Genomic DNA, 16,886 nt, shown 5'->3' on the forward strand with positions numbered 1-16,886 from the left:
GCCCTTTTGATTGGTCTCATTGCCTCATTCTTCTTCCTATCCAGATCCATCCTCTGAGCACTGATCAGGGGAGTTTATTAAAACACTCTTCTGAATCCTCTTCCACTTTGAAAACCCCAAATCCCAAATCAGGACACCAATGCTCTTATAAATTCCAGTTGTTTCCTGATTTGTATTGGTTTTAAATAGTATTCTTTGTCTGGGATTTCACCATTTTCACCAGATGACACTTTCTTAGTTTTTCTTGGCACAGTATACATTATTCTCTTCAACATAATTTATGATGCTTTCTAATGTGTCCTACCTGCTTTCCCTCAGAAAACACACTTCATATTCCTTCTCTTTGTGTCTGGACTGCCTGACTGCCTGGTCATGAACCCTCATCTCTCCTGTCACCTCTGACTTTCCTAGATTCAAGAGAGCCTTGGGCACATGACAATCTCATTATTGCAGGACTTGGTTTTGTCTGTGAGATGTTCTCCTGTGGAATCTCTATGTTAGTGACAATTGTCCTGTGGATTTCATGTTGTCACTGTCATTGCAACTTTGGAGCTTCCAAAGAATTCTAGTGACTTTTGTTTGTAGCCATTTTGAACCATAATACAAAGGCTGGTAGGAGCAAACATTGGGAGGTGGATTGTGTTTGGTGCTCTTAAAATGATTGCTTAATTCACTAATTACATATATTTTCCTAACAATCAATCTGAACAACAATCCAAAACTTGCTGCCACTTCATTCTCAAATGAATCTGATCAAAAGAGGCAGAACTCAAAAACATGTCTGAAGAATGAGAAGTGAAGGCCACTAAACTGTGAAATAAGGACAATGTCCCAGGAGATGCTTCCTCTAAAACTGTACCAGCAGCCACCTAATAACATAGGCTTTAGAAACATTACAATTATTTCTCAGAATAGGAATTCAATCCATATTGGAGTCTTTGAAGAGAAAAGCAAAACAAGAGAAAACATCCTAATTGAGCTGGAGAAATTCTTCTCAGGCAACAATGACAAGAATGTGATTTTGACCTTGCAAGTTCATTAAAAGGAATGATGCAGGTTTGGAATGAAGTTGCCACACCTCCTGCAGGAAGGTATAAAAGTGCCAGTGCACACGGACGGCTCTTACACATTCATACAAACTCAACTCTGAATCCTTCCAAATCTGTCAATCTTGACACCATGAGCTACTACGGAGGTTACTATGGAGGCCTGGGCTATGGCTATGGCTCTGGTTATGGCTGTGGATGTGGCAGCTACCGGGGCCTAGGCTATGGCTATGGAGGCTGTGGCTGTGGAAGCCTGGGCTATGGTGGCTATGGCTATGGAGGCCTGGGCTATGGTGGCTATGGCTATGGCTGCTGCCGCCCATCTTGCTGTGGAAGATATTCTTCTTATGGCTTCTACTGAAAGACTATCTGCTCCTGCAGGATGACAGAATCCTTGTCCAAACCAGCGTCATATAAACTCCATAACTTTTGAAGGACGTGATATTCTGTCTAGAGCTGGGTGACATAGAAGAGCATCTTGAAATCCTTATGGACCACTCAGGGGAGTGAACTGGCAGGGACTGTGATGCAGCCAGACCCACCCTTCTGGAATTGAAGCAGAATCTCACATTTCACGTGGGAATCCCTCCAATAGCAACTCAGTTCCAGCAAGTTTGCTCAGCTCTGATATACCATGGCTGATGGATCTGTTGGGATTTTCTAATAAAGTTATTTTACTAACTTAACAAAACTGTTTCCACCTCTTTTCATTTGTCCCTTTTTATATGGGGTTCTTTCTTACATGGGAAGAGATTTCAATCTTGACTTACGTTTGTGTGTTATTGCAAAATATTTGGTCTCCAATTCATCTTCTACAGGGAAGGAATATCCAGATTTTTATTTTAAACTATCTTTCTTTGTTGAATCCCTTTCTCAAATTTCTGTAGTGTGTCAATTTAGTACTTCATAATATCCCAGCCTTCACTGTACTGATGCCTTGGCATGTGTTTTTTTTAAACTATAGCCCTTCTCCCAATTCTGTGTGCATATTGATAGGGTTTTGTGCAAGTTTTCTCAAAGATGCACATGTTCCTTGTCTCATGCTCATAGTCTATCATTTCCATATACAAAAGGTCCCCATTGACTGTCAAGATGTGGATTGAGCTGATGATTCTCATAGTCTCCCACTAGTTTCTTATCCCTGCACAAGTGGATACCACATCACAAAATCTTCAGAAGAAAGACATAAACTCTGAAGATTGTGATATCTTCTGATGGGTTCTATTCCCTCAACTATATAGCCAGTCTGGAATGGCCTAACAAAAGGCCCTTCAGTCCATGGGGGAAGTGGACCAATTTTTAAAGAATGTTTCTTAAAGCCCTCAAACACCTGGACTCAAACTTCCAGGGAAACAGAAGATCTGATTTAATGCTCCATAGCTACACTCTGGATATTGAGCCACCAAAATCATGTCTGTCAGATGAGACCTTGGTCAGAATGTGATAGCCTCTATGAGACAAATAGGAGGAACTTAGTAAATTTTTATCCATTGAAATGTTTATTGATTGAACTAATATTTTATGCAGTGAAGTAAACACTACAAGTCAGCAACCAATGGATCTTCCTGCCTCCTGTGGTTTATTTTTAAGTACATGTGTATCAGTATATATATAATGCCTACCCCTTTTTTCTCTTTTCTGTAAAAAGCATGAAACCTTTCAACAGAAAGGTTTTTAGGAGATTCACTCCCTTCAATTTTTTTCAAATCATATCTACAAATAATTCATCAGTCCTTTGATGATGACATCCTATAAAGTTCTCTTCATTGGAAACTAATCTTTTGGCACTTTTTGACAGCTTTCCAGAGGAAGAAAAAAAAAGAATTTCATTCCCTCATTCATCAAGGATGAAAATCAGTTTTAAGAGCTAATAGAACATTTCTAGAGACAACTTTTCCAAACTAGAAACAAATTAAAAATATCTAATACTTTTCCTTCATGATGACCATTTAAAGAAAAAAACAAACATTAAAGGAACTAGCACAGTGAATAGAACTCTAACCCTGAAGTCAGCAGAATTTGGGTTCAACTCTAAGCTCAGATATTTCACACTTACTGTGTTACCTTGGGCAAGTGACTTAACCCTATCGCCTTGCCCTCCCCCCCAAAAAAGTCCTAGATATCTGGTTTTTAAAACCAATATCCAAGAGAAATTGCTCTCTCCAAAGTATCCAGTGATTCCTTCATGGACAAAATTAACAGTTTCTTCTGAGTCTTCCTTTTGGGTTTCCTTTTTACTCTTTAAAACTAGCTAATTGATATTCTTGCATATAGTTGACATTGCTCATCTTACCTGATTATTTATTTCTAGTAATATAAGTAGGACCTCTTATTGTCTTGTTATCTAATGCCTATAAGATCAACCTAAGCTTCTCGCTCTTTTCTTTTCTCTCCACTAAGTTCTCAGGCTACCTCTCCTTCTTCCTCTCTCCCTGTCCATGACCCTGTCCCTTTCTCTCTCTCTCTCCCTCCCTTTCTGCCTTCCATATGTCTCTGGAATCCAAACACTTTTTACTTTTTGATTTCTTTAATATTTTATTTAAAGTTTTGTCTTCCAAATTCCATCCTTTCTCTCTCCCCTAAAACCTTGTTGGTACAGGAAGCAATCAGATATGGATTATACATGAGCAATTATGTAAAACATTTCCAACAAATAAATAAATAAAATTAAAAAAAAACATTTCCATATAAACTAGTTTGTATATAAAGACAAGAATAAAAGAAAAAATGAAAAAAAGTTTTAAAAATAGCCTGCTTTGCATTTGATAAAATCCAACATCCATTCCTACTAAAAACCCTTGAGACTATAGGAATAAATGGACTCTTCCTTAGAACAATCAGGAGCATATATTTACGATCGTCAGTAAGCATAATATGTAATGGAGATAAACTGGAACCTTTTCCAGTAAGATCAGGAGTGAAACAAGGTTGCCCACTATCACGATTACTATTCAATATAGTACTAGAAACTTTAGCCTCGACAATAAGAGCCGAGAAAGAGATTCAAGGAATTAGAGTAGGAAATGAGGAAATCAAACTATCACTCTTTGTAGATGACATGATGGTATACTTAGAGAACCCCAAAGACTTTGCTAAAAAGCTATCAGAAATAATTCAGAATTTTAGCAAAGTTGCAGGATACAAAATAAATCCACATAAATCCTCAGCATTTTTATATACCACCAACAAAATGCAACAGCAAGAGATACAAAGAGAAATTCCATTTCAAACAAATGTTGAGAGTATAAAATATTTGGGAATCCATCTACCAAACAATAGTCAGGAATTATATGAGAAAAATTACAAAACACTTGCCACAAAAATAAAGTCAGATTTAAATAATTGGAAAGATATTCAGTGCTCTTGGATAGGCCAAGGGAATATAATAAAGATGACAATACTCCCCATACTAATCTATTTATTTAGTGCTATACCAATCAGACTCCCAAGAAAGTACTTTAATGACCTAGAAAAAATAACAACAAAATTCATATGGAAGAATAAAAGGTTGAGAATTGCAAGGGAACTAATGAAAAAAAAGTCAGATGAAGGTAGTGTAGGTGTACCTGATCTAAAGTTATATTATAAAGCAGCAGTCACCAAAACCATTTGGTATTGGCTAAGAAATAGACCAGTCAATCAGTGGAACAGATTGGATACAAAGGACAAAAAAGGGTACAACTATAGCAATCTAGTCTTTGACAAACCCAAATATACCAACATTAAGGATAAAAATTCATTATTTGGAAAAAACTGTTGGGAAAACTGGAAATTAGTATGGCAGAAATTAGATATGGATCCACACTTAACACCATATACCAAGATAAGATCAAAATGGGTCCATGATTTAGGCATAAAGAATGAGATCATAAATAGATTAGAGGAACAGAGAATAGTCTACCTCTCAGACCTGTGGAGGAGGAAGGAATTTATGACCAAAGGAGAACTAGAGATCATTATTGATCACAAAATAGAACATTTTGATTACATCAAACTAAAAAGTTTCTGTATAAACAATACTAATGCAAATAAGATTAGAAGGGAAGTAACAAATTGGGAAAATATTTTTACAGTTAAAGGTTCTGATAAAGGTCTTATTTCCAAAATATATATCAGGGGAGTTTATTAAAACACTCTTCTGAATCCTCTTCCACTTTGAAAACCCCAAATCCCAAATCAGGACACCAATGCTCTTATAAATTCCAGTTGTTTCCTGATTTGTATTGGTTTTAAATAGTATTCTTTGTCTGGGATTTCACCATTTTCACCAGATGACATTTTCTTAGTTTTTCTTGGCACAGTATACATTATTCTCTTCAACATAATTTATGATGCTTTCTAATGTGTCCTACCTGCTTTCCCTCAGAAAACACACTTCATATTCCTTCTCTTTGTGTCTGGACTGCCTGACTGCCTGGTTATGAACCCTCATCTCTCCTGTCACCTCTGACTTTCCTAGATTCAAGAGAGCCTTGGGCACATGACAATCTCATTATTGCAGGACTTGGTTTTGTCTGTGAGATGTTCTCCTGTGGAATCTCTATGTTAGTGACAATTGTCCTGTGGATTTCATGTTGTCACTGTCATTGCAACTTTGGAGCTTCCAAAGAATTCTAGTGACTTTTGTTTGTAGCCATTTTGAACCATAATACAAAGGCTGGTAGGAGCAAACATTGGGAGGTGGATTGTGTTTGGTGCTCTTAAAATGATTGCTTAATTCACTAATTACATATATTTTCCTAACAATCAATCTGAACAACAATCCAAAACTTGCTGCCACTTCATTCTCAAATGAATCTGATCAAAAGAAGCAGAACTCAAAAACATGGCTAAAGAATAAGAAGGGAAGGCCACTAAACTGTGAAATAAGGACAATGTCCCAGGACATGCTTTCTCTAAAACTGTACCAGTAGCCACCTAATAACACAGGATTTAGAAACATTACAATTATTTCTCAGGATAGGAATTCAATCCATATTGGAGTCTTTGAAGAGAAAAGCAAAACAAGAGAAAACATCCTAATTGAGCTGGAGAAATTCTTCTCAGGCAACAATGACAAGAATGTGATTTTGACCTTGCAAGTTCATTAAAAGGAATGATGCAGGTTTGGAATGAAGTTGCCACACCTCCTGCAGGAAGGTATAAAAGTCCCAGTGCACACGGACGGCTCTTACACATTCATACAAACTCAACTCTGAATTCTTCCAAATCTGTCAATCTTGACACCATGAGCTACTACGGAGGTTACTATGGAGGCCTGGGCTATGGCTATGGCTCTGGTTATGGCTGTGGATGTGGCAGCTACCGGGGCCTAGGCTATGGCTATGGAGGCTGTGGCTGTGGAAGCCTGGGCTATGGTGGCTATGGCTATGGAGGCCTGGGCTATGGTGGCTATGGCTATGGCTGCTGCCGCCCATCTTGCTGTGGAAGATATTCTTCCTATGGCTTCTACTGAAAGACTATCTGCTCCTGCAAGATGACAGAATCCTTGTCCAAGCCAGCTTGAGATAAACTCCATGACTTTTGAAGGACGTGATATTCTATCTATAGCTGGGTGACATAGGAGAGCATCTTGGAATCCTTATGGACCACTCAGGGGAGTGAACTGTCAGGGACTAAGATGCAGCCAGACCCACCTTTCTGGAATTGAAGCAGAATCTCACATTTCATGTGGGAAATCCCCCCAATAGCAACTCAGTTCCAGCAAGTTTGCTCAGCTCTGATTTACCATGGCTGATGGATCTGTTGGGATTTTCTAATAAAGTTATTTTACTAACTTAACAAAACTGTTTCCACCTCTTTTCATTTGTCCCTTTTTATATGGGGTTCTTTCTTACATGGGAAGAGATTTCAATCTTGACTTACGTTTGTGTGTTATTGCAAAATATTTGGTCTCCAATTCATCTTCTACAGGGAAGGAATATCCAGATTTTTATTTTAAACTATCTTTCTTTGTTGAATCCCTTTCTCAAATTTCTGTAGTGTGTCAATTTAGTACTTCATAATATCCCAGCCTTCACTGTACTGATGGCTTGGCATTTATTTTTTTTTTTAAACTGTAGCCCTTCTCCCAATTCTGTGAGCATATTGATAGAGATTTGTGCAAGTTTTCTCAAAGATGCACATGTTCCTTGTTCATACTCATAGTCTATCATTTCCGTATACAAAAGGTCCCCATTGATTGTTAAAATGTGGATGGAGCTGATAACCTCTCTTAGTCTTCCACTACTTTCTTTTCACTCACCAATTGAAAATTCCCTGCACATGTGGATACCACATCACAAAATCTTCAGAAGAAAGACATAAACTCTGAAGATTGTGATATCTTCTGATGAGTTCTATCTCCTCAACTATATAGCCAGTCTGGAATGGCCTAACAAAAGGCCCTCCAATCCGTGGGAGAAGTGGACCAATTCTTAAAGAATATTTCTTAAAGCCCTCAAACACCTGAACTCAAACTTCCAGGGAAAGAGAAGATGTGATTTAATGCTCCATAGCTACACTCTGGATATTGTGCCACCAAAATCCTGTCTCTCAGATGAGACCTTGGTCAGAATGTGATAGCCTTTATGAGGCAAATAGGAGGAACTTAGTAAATTTTTATCCATTGAAATGTTTATTGATTGAACGAATATTTTATGCAGTGAAGTAAACACTACAAGTCAGCAACCAATGGATCTTCCTGCCTCCTGTGGTTTATTTTTAGATACATGTGTATTTATATATATATATATATATATATATATATATATATATATATATATATATATATATATATATATATATATATATATATATATATATATATATATATATATATATATATATATATATATAAATAAACACCTTTTCTATAAAAAGCATGAAGGCTTCTGGAGCTCAACTGACTTTTTCAACAGAAAGGTTTTCAGGAGATTCACTCCCTTCAGTTTTTTTCAAATCATATCTGCAAACAATTCATCAATACTTTGCCTGATGAGATCCTGTAAAGTTCTCTTCATTGGAAACTAATCTTTTGGCACTTTTTGACAGTTTTCCAGAGAAAAAAAGGAATTTCATTCCCTCATTCATCAAGGATGAAAATCAATTTTAAGAAGTAGAAAGAACATTTCTAGAGCCTAGTTTTCCAAATTAGGAACAAATGAAAAATATCTAATAGCTCTCCTTCACGATGACCATTAAAAAAGAAAAAAACCAACAACCTTAAAAGAACTGGCACAGTCAATAGAACTCTATCCCTGAAATCATTAGGATTTGAGTTCAAATCTAAGCCTAGACACTTCACATTTCCTGTGTGACCTTGGGCAATTCACTTAACCCAATCTCCTCCCCCCCACCCACCCCCAAAAAACGTCCTAGATATCTGGTTTTTAAAACCAATATCCAAGAGAAATTGCTCTCTCCAAAGTATCCAGTGGTTCCTTCATGGCCAAAATTAATAGTTTCTTCTGAGTCTTCCTTTTTGGTTTCCTTTTTTTCTCTTTAAAACTGGCTAATTGATATTCTTGCATATATTTGACATCGCTATTCTTACCTGATTATTTCTAGTAGTATAAGTAGGACCTCTTATTGTCTTGTTATCTAATGCCTATAAGAGCAACCTAAGTTTCTCTCTTTTTTCTTTTCTCTCCACTAAGTTCTCAATCTACCTCTCCGTCCTCTCTCCCTCTCCTTGACCCTGTCCCTTTCTCTCTCTCTCTCTCTCTCTCTCTCTCTCTCTCTCTCTCTCTCTCTCTCTCTCTCTCTCTCTCTCTCTCTCTCTCTCTCTCTCCCTTTCTGCCTTCCATATGTCTCTGGAATCCAAACACTTCTTACTTTTTAATTTTTTTTAATATTTTATTTAAAGTTTTGTCTTCCAAATTCTATCCTTTCTCTCTCCCCTAAAACCTTCTTGGGACAGGAAGCAATCAGATTTGGATTATACATGAGCAATTAAGTGAAACATTTGCATATAAACCAGTTTGTATATGAAGACATGAATAAAAGAAAAATGAAAAAAAGTTTTAAAAGTAGACTGCTTTGCTCCATATTTAAACAATATCACTTCTTTTTGCTTCATTATTAGTACTTTGGGATTGTTTTGGATTATTGTTTTGCTGAAAATAACTAAGAAACTCGCAGTTCTTCAGCAAACAATATTGTTGTTACTGTATAAAATGTTCTCTTCATTCTGTTCACTATGCATCAGTTCATATATGGATAGATTTTTTTTTAAATCATCCTGCTTATCAGTTCTTACAGTGAAATAATACTTCACTACAATAATGTCACAATTTGTTTATCCATTCCCCTATTGATGGGAAAGCTTTCATTTCCAATTTTGGCCACCACAAAAGAACTGGTAAAAATATTTCCTTAAAAATGGGTTCTTTCACTTGGTTCTTCGCAGTGATTCTGTGATTCAAAGCAATCCCAAAAGATTTTGGATGCAAAATATAATTTACATTCAGAAAAAGATCTATGAAGATTAAATGTCCATCAACACATGCCATGTTAATTTCTTTTTTCTGTTTTTCTTTCTCTCATGCTTTTTCTTTTATTCTGATTTTTCTCTCCCAAAATGAATCATAAAGCAATGTGTACTAAAATAAATAATTATTTTAAATGAGTTCTCTCCCCCTTTTTTAATATTGATTCCCCAATTTAGTTCTGTTATTATTGGATCAAAGGTTATGCAAAATTTTATAACACTTTGGGTAAAATCCCAAATTGTCTCCAAAATCATTGAATCAATTGACAACTCCCTAAAGAGTGTATTAATGTCTCAGTGTTCCCGCATGCCCTTCAACAGCCAACAATTTCCATTTTTGTCATAGTAGCCAATCTGATATGTATGATGTGGCGCTACAGAAGTCTTTTAATTTGCATTTTCTTTTCGAATCAATAGCAAACATGTCTTTCTTCTCTTATACTCCCCACATTATATGAGCCTTCACAGCTCCACTCTGCAAGCCCTTTTGATTGGTCTCATTGCCTCATTCTTCTTCCTATCCAGATCCATCCTCTGAGCACTGATCAGGGGAGTTTATTAAAACACTCTTCTGAATCCTCTTCCACTTTGAAAACCCCAAATCCCAAATCAGGACACCAATGCTCTTATAAATTCCAGTTGTTTCCTGATTTGTATTAGTTTTAAATAGTATTCTTTGTCTGGGATTTCACCATTTTCACCAGATGACACTTTCTTAGTTTTTCTTGGCACAGTATACTTTGTTCTCTTCAACATATTTTATGATGCTTTCCAATGTGGCCTACCTGCTTTCCCTCAGAAAACATACTTCATATTCCTTCTCTTTGTGTCTGCACTGCCTGACTGCCTGGTCATGAACCCTCATCTCTCTCCTCCTGTCACCTCTGACTTTCCTAGATTCAAGAGAGCCTTGGGCACATGACAATCTCATTATTGCAGGACGTGGTTTTGTCTGTGAGATGTTCTCCTGTGGAATCTCTATGTTAGTGACAATTGTCCTGTGGATTTCATGTTGTCACTGTCATTGCAACTTTGGAGCTTCCAAAGAATTCTAGTGACTTTTGTTTGTAGCCATTTTGAACCATAATACAAAGGCTGGTAGGAACAAACATTGGGAGGTGGATTGTGTTTGGTGCTCTTAAAATGATTGCTTAATTCACTAATTACATATATTTTCCTAACAATCAATCTGAACAACAATCCAAAACTTGCTGCCACTTCATTCTCAAATGAATCTGATCAAAAGAGGCAGAACTCAAAAACATGTCTGAAGAATAAGAAGGGCAGGCCACTAAACTGTGAAATAAGGACAATGTCCCAGGAGATGCTTCCTCTAAAACTGTACCAGTAGCCACCTTATAACACAGGATTTAGAAACATTACAATTATTTCTCAGGATAGGAATTCAATCCATGTTGTAGTCTTTGAAGAGTAAAGCAAAACAAGAGAAAACATCCTAATTGAGCTGGAGAAATTCTTCTCAGGCAACAATGACAAGAATGTGATTTTGACCTTGCAAGTTCACTATAGGGAATGATGCAGGTTTGGAATGAAGTTGCCACACCTCCTGCAGGAAGGTATAAAAGTGCCAGTGCACACAGACGGCTCTTACACATTCATACAAACTCAACTCTGAATCCTTCCAAATCTGTCAATCTTGACACCATGAGCTACTACGGAGGTTACTATGGAGGCCTGGGCTATGGCTATGGCTCTGGTTATGGCTGTGGATGTGGCAGCTACCGGGGCCTAGGGTATGGCTATGGAGGCTGTGGATGTGGAAGCCTGGGCTATGGTGGCTATGGCTATGGAGGCCTGGTCTATGGTGGCTATGGCTATGGCTGCTGCCGCCCATCCTGCTGTGGAAGATATTCTTCCTATGGCTTCTACTGAAAGACTATCTGCTCCTGCAGAATGACAGAATCCTTGTCCAAACTAGCTTCATATAAACTCCATAACTTTTGAAGGACGTGATATTCTGTCTACAGCTGGATGACATAGAAGAGCATCTTGGAATCCTTATGGATCACTCAGGGGAGTGAACTGGCAGGGACTGAGATGCAGCCAGACCCACCCTTCTGGAATTGAAGCAGAATCTCACATTTCATGTGGGAAATCCCTTCAATAGCAACTCAGTTCCAGCAAGTTTGTTCAGCTGTGATATACCATGGTTGATAGATCTGTTGGGATTTTCTAATAAAGTTATTTTACTAACGGAACAAAACTGTTTCCACCTCTTTTCATTTATCCCTTTTTATATGGGGTTCTGTCTTACATGGGAAGAGATTTCAATCTTGACTTACGTTTGTGTGTTATTGCAAAATATTTGGTCTCCAATTCATCTGCTACAATGAAGGAATATCCAGATTTTTATTTTAAACTATCTTTCTTTGTTGAATCCCTTTCTCAAATTTCTGTAGTGTGTCAATTTAGTACTTCATAATTTCCCAGCCTTCACTGTACTGATGCCTTGGCATGTGTTTTTTTAAACTGTAGCCCTTCTCCCAATTCTGTGTGCATATTGATAGGGTTTTGTGCAAGTTTTCTCAAAGATGCACATGTTCCTTGTCTCATGCTCATAGTCTATCATTTCCATATACAAAAGGTCCCCATTGACTGTCAAGATGTGGATTGAGCTGATGATTTCTCATAGTCTCCCACTAGTTTCTTATCCCTGCACATGTGGATACCACATCACAAAATCTTCAGAAGAAAGTCATAAACTCTGAACATTGTGATATCTTCTGATGAGTTCTACTTCCTCTATTATATAGCCAGTCTGGAATGGCCTAACAAAAGGCCCTTGAGACCATGGGGGACGTGGACCATTTTAAAAGAATATTCCTTAAAGCCCTCAAACACCTGGACTCAAACTTCCAAGGAAAGAGTCGATCTGATTTAATGCTCCATAGCTACACTCTGGATATTGTGCCACCAAAATCATGTCTCTCAGATGAGACCTTGGTCAGAATGTGATAATCTCTATGAGACAAATAGGAGGAACTTAGTAAATTTTTATCCATTGAAATGTTTATTGATTGAACTAATATTTTATGCAGTGAAGTAAATACTACAAGTCAGCAACCAATGGATCTTCCTGCCTCCTGTGGTTTATTTTTAAGTACATGTGTATCAGTATATATATATAATGCCTAGCCCTTTTTTCTCTTTTCTGTAAAAAGCATGAAAGCTTCTGGAGCTCCACTGACTTTTCCAACAGAAAAGTTTTTAGGAGATTCACTCCCTTCAGTTTTTTTCAAATCATATCTACAAATAATTCATCAATCCTTTGATGATGACATCCTATAAAGTTCTCTTCATTGGAAACTAATCTTTTGGAACTTTTTGACAGCTTTCCAGAGGGGGAAAAAAAAAAAAAAGAATTTCATTCCCTCATTCATCAAGGATGAAAATCAGTTTTAAGAGCTAATAGAACATTTCTAGAGACAACTTTTCCAAACTAGAAACAAATTAAAAATATCTAATACCTCTCCTTCACAATGACCACTAAAGAAAAAAACAAACCTTAAAAGAACTGGCACAATGAATAGAACTCTAACCCTGAAGTCAGCAGAATTTGGGTTCAACTCTAAGCTCAGACACTTCCCACTTACTGTATTACCTTGGGCAAGTCACTTAACCCAATCGCCTTGCCCTTACCCCAAAAAAAAGTCCTAGATATCTGGTTTTTAAAACCAATATCCAAGAGAAATTGCTCTCTCCAAAGTATCCAGTGATTCCTTCATGGCCAAAATTAATAGTTTGTTCTGAGTCTTCCTTTTGGGTTTCCTTTTTACTCTTTAAAACTAGCTAATTGATATTCTTGCATATAGTTGACATTGCTCATCTTACCTGATTATTTATTTCTAGTAGCATAAGTAGGACCTCTTATTGTCTTGTTATCTAATGCCTATAAGACCAACCTGTTTCTCGCTCTTTTCTTTTCTCTCCACTAAGTTCTCAATCTACCTCTCCTTCTTCCTCTCTCCCTCTTCTTGACTCTGTCCCTTTCTCTCTCTCTCTCCCTCCCTTTCTACCTTCCATATGTCTCTGAAATCCAAACACTTCTTACTTTTTAATTTCTTTAATATTTTATTTAAAGTATTGTCTTCCAAATTTTATCTTTCTCTCTCCCCTAAAACCTTCTAGGGACGGGAAGCAATCAGATATGGATTATACATGAGCAATTATGTAAAACATTTCCAAAAAATAAATAAATAAATAAAATTTTAAAAAAATTTCCATATAAACTAGTTTGTATTTAAAGACATGAATAAAAGAAAAAAATGAAAAAAATTGTTTTAAAAATAGCCTGCTTTGGTCCATATTCAAACAGTATCACTTCTTGTGGCTTCATCATTAATCCTTTGGGATTGTTTTGGATTATTGTTTTGCTGAAAATAACTAAGAAATTCACAGTTCTTCAGCAAACAATATTGTTGTTACTGTATAAAATGTTCTCTTCATTCAGTTCACTCTGCATCAGTTCATATATGTATAGATTTTTCTGAAATCATCCTGTTTATCAATTCTTACAGTGCAATAATACTTCACTACAATAATGTCACAATTTGTTTATCCATTCCCCTATTGATGGGAAAGCCTTAATTTCCCATTTTGGCCACCACAAAAAGAACTGTTAAAAATATTTCCTTAAAAATGGGTTCTTTCACTTGATTCTTCGCAGTGATTCTGTGATTCAAAGAAATCCCAAAAGATTTTGGACGCAAAATATAGTTTACATCCAGAAAAAGAAGTACGGAGATTGAATGTCCATCAACACATGCCATGTTACTTTCTTTTTTCTGTTTTCCTTTCTCTCATGCTTTTTCTTTTATTCTGATTTTTTCTCCCAACATGAATCATAAAGCAATAAGTACTAAAATAAATAAATATTTTAAATGAGTTCTTCCCCCCTTTTTTAATATTGATACTCCATTTTAGTTCTGTCATTATTGTATCAAAGGTTATGCAAAAATTTATAACACTTTGGATATAATACCAAATTGCTCTTCAAAATCATTGCAACACTTGACAACTCCCCGAAGAGTATATTAATGTCTCAGTTTTCCCACATGCCCTTCAACAGCCAACAATTTCCATTTTTGTCATAGTAGCCAATCTGATATGTATGATGTGGCGCTACAGAAGTCTTTTAATTTGCTTTTTTTTTTTTCAAATCCATATCAAACACTTCTTTCTACACTTATACACCCCACATTATATGAGCCTTCACAGCTCCACTCTGCAAGACCTTTTGATTGGTCTCATTGCCTCATTCTTCTTCCTATCCAGATCCATCCTCTGAGCACTGATCAGGGGAGTTTATTAAAACACTCTTCTGAATCCTCTTCCACTTTGAAAACCCCAAAACCCAAATCAGGACACCAATGCTCTTATAAATTCCAGTTGTTTCCTGATTTGTATTGGTTTTAAATAGTATTCTTTGTCTGGGATTTCACCATTTTCACCAGATGACACTTTCTTAGTTTTTCTTGGCACAGTATACTTTGTTCTCTTCAACATATTTTATGATGCTTTCCAATGTGGCCTACCTGCTTTCCCTCAGAAAACACACTTCATATTCCTTCTCTTTGTGTCTGCACTGCCTGACTGCCTGGTCATGAACCCTCATCTCTCTCCTCCTGTCACCTTTGACTTTCCTAGATTCAAGAGAGCCTTGGGCACATGACAATCTCATTATTGCAGGACTTGGTTTTGTCTGTGAGATGGTCTCCTGTGAAATCTCTATGTTAGTGACAATTGTCCTGTGGATTTCATGTTGTCACTGTCATTGCAACTTTGGAGCTTCCAAAGAATTCTAGTGACTTTTGTTTGTAGCCATTTTGAACCATAATACAAAGGCTGGTAGGAGCAAACATTGGGAGGTGGATTGTGTTTGGTGCTCTTAAAATGATTGCTTAATTCACTAATTACATATATTTTCCTAACAAGCAATCTGAACATCAATCCAAAACTTGCTGCCACTTCATTTTCAAATGAATATGATCAAAAGAAGCAGAACTCAAAAACATGGCTGAAGAATAAGAAGGGCAGGCCACTAAACTGTGAAATAAGGACAATGTCCCAGGAGATGCTTCCTCTAAAACTGTACCAGTAGCCACCTTATAACACAGGATTTAGAAACATTACAATTATTTCCCAGGATAGGAATTCAATCCATGTTGGAGTCTTTGAAGAGAAAAGCAAAACAAGAGAAAACATCCTAATTGAGCTGGAGAAATTCTTCTCAGGCAACAATGACAAGAATGTGATTTTGACCTTGCAAGTTCATTAAAGGGAATGATGCAGGTTTGGAATGAAGTTGACACATCTCCTGCAGGAAGGTATAAAAGCCCCAGTGCACACGGACGGCTCTTACACATTCATACAAACTCAACTCTGAATCCTTCCAAATCTGTCAATCTTGACACCATGAGCTACTACGGAGGTTACTATGGAGGCCTGGGCTATGGCTATGGCTCTGGTTATGGCTGTGGATGTGGCAGCTACCGGAGCCTAGGGTATGGCTATGGAGGCTGTGGCTGTGGAAGCCTGGGCTATGGTGGCTATGGCTATGGAGGCCTGGGCTATGGTAGCTATGGCTATGGCTGCTGCCGCCCATCTTGCTGTGGAAGATATTCTTCCTATGGCTTCTACTGAAAGACTATCTGCTCCTGCAAGATGACAGAATCCTTGTCCAAGCCAGCTTGAGATAAACTCCATGACTTTTGAAGGACATGATATTCTATCTACAGCTGGGTGACATAGAAGAGCATCTTGGAATCCTTATGGACCACTCAGGGGAGTGAACTGGCAGGGACTGAGATGCAGCCAGACCCACCCTTCTGGAATTGAAGCAGAATCTCACATTTCATGTGGGAAATCCCTCCAATAGCAACTCAGTTCCAGCAAGTTTGCTCAGCTCTGATATACCATGGCTGATGGATCTGTTGGTATTTTCTAATAAAGTTATTTTACTAACTTAACAAAACTGTTTCCACCTCTTTTCATTTATCCCTTTTTATATGGGGTTCTGTCTTACATGGGAAGAGATTTCAATCTTGACTTACGTTTGCGTGTTATTGCAAAATATTTTGTCTCCAATTCATCTGCTACAATGAAGGAATATCCAGATTTTTATTTTAAACTATCTTTCTTTGTTGAATCCCTTTCTCAAATTTCTGTAGTGTGTCAATTTAGTACTTCATAATTTCCCAGCCTTCACTGTACTGATGCCTTGACATGTGTTTTTTTTTAAACTATAGCCCTTCTCCCAATTCTGTGTGCATATTGATAGGGTTTTGTGCAAGTTTTCTCAAAGATGCACATGTTCCTTGTCTCATGCTCATAGTCTATCATTTCCATAT

General features: G+C 37.2%; 1 protein-coding gene across 1 annotated transcript; it reads left to right on the plus strand.

Annotated features, from left to right (window-relative positions):
* Nucleotides 1-15,951: 15,951 nt before the first annotated feature.
* Nucleotides 15,952-16,450, plus strand: LOC141559471 (keratin-associated protein 19-7-like). The gene has a single exon (XM_074297340.1). It carries the CDS (start codon nt 15,952-15,954, stop codon nt 16,177-16,179), a length of 228 nt encoding a protein of 75 aa, XP_074153441.1. The 3' UTR covers nt 16,180-16,450.
* The last annotated feature ends 436 nt before the right edge of the window (nt 16,451-16,886 follow it).

Source organism: Sminthopsis crassicaudata, chromosome 3 (genome assembly GCF_048593235.1).
Source record: "Sminthopsis crassicaudata isolate SCR6 chromosome 3, ASM4859323v1, whole genome shotgun sequence".
Classification (NCBI taxonomy): domain Eukaryota; kingdom Metazoa; phylum Chordata; class Mammalia; order Dasyuromorphia; family Dasyuridae; genus Sminthopsis; species Sminthopsis crassicaudata.

Coding starts and splice junctions, on each gene's coding strand:
- LOC141559471 (XM_074297340.1), top strand. CDS start 15,952: ATGAGCTACTACGGAGGTTACTATGGAGGCCTGGGCTATGGCTATGGC.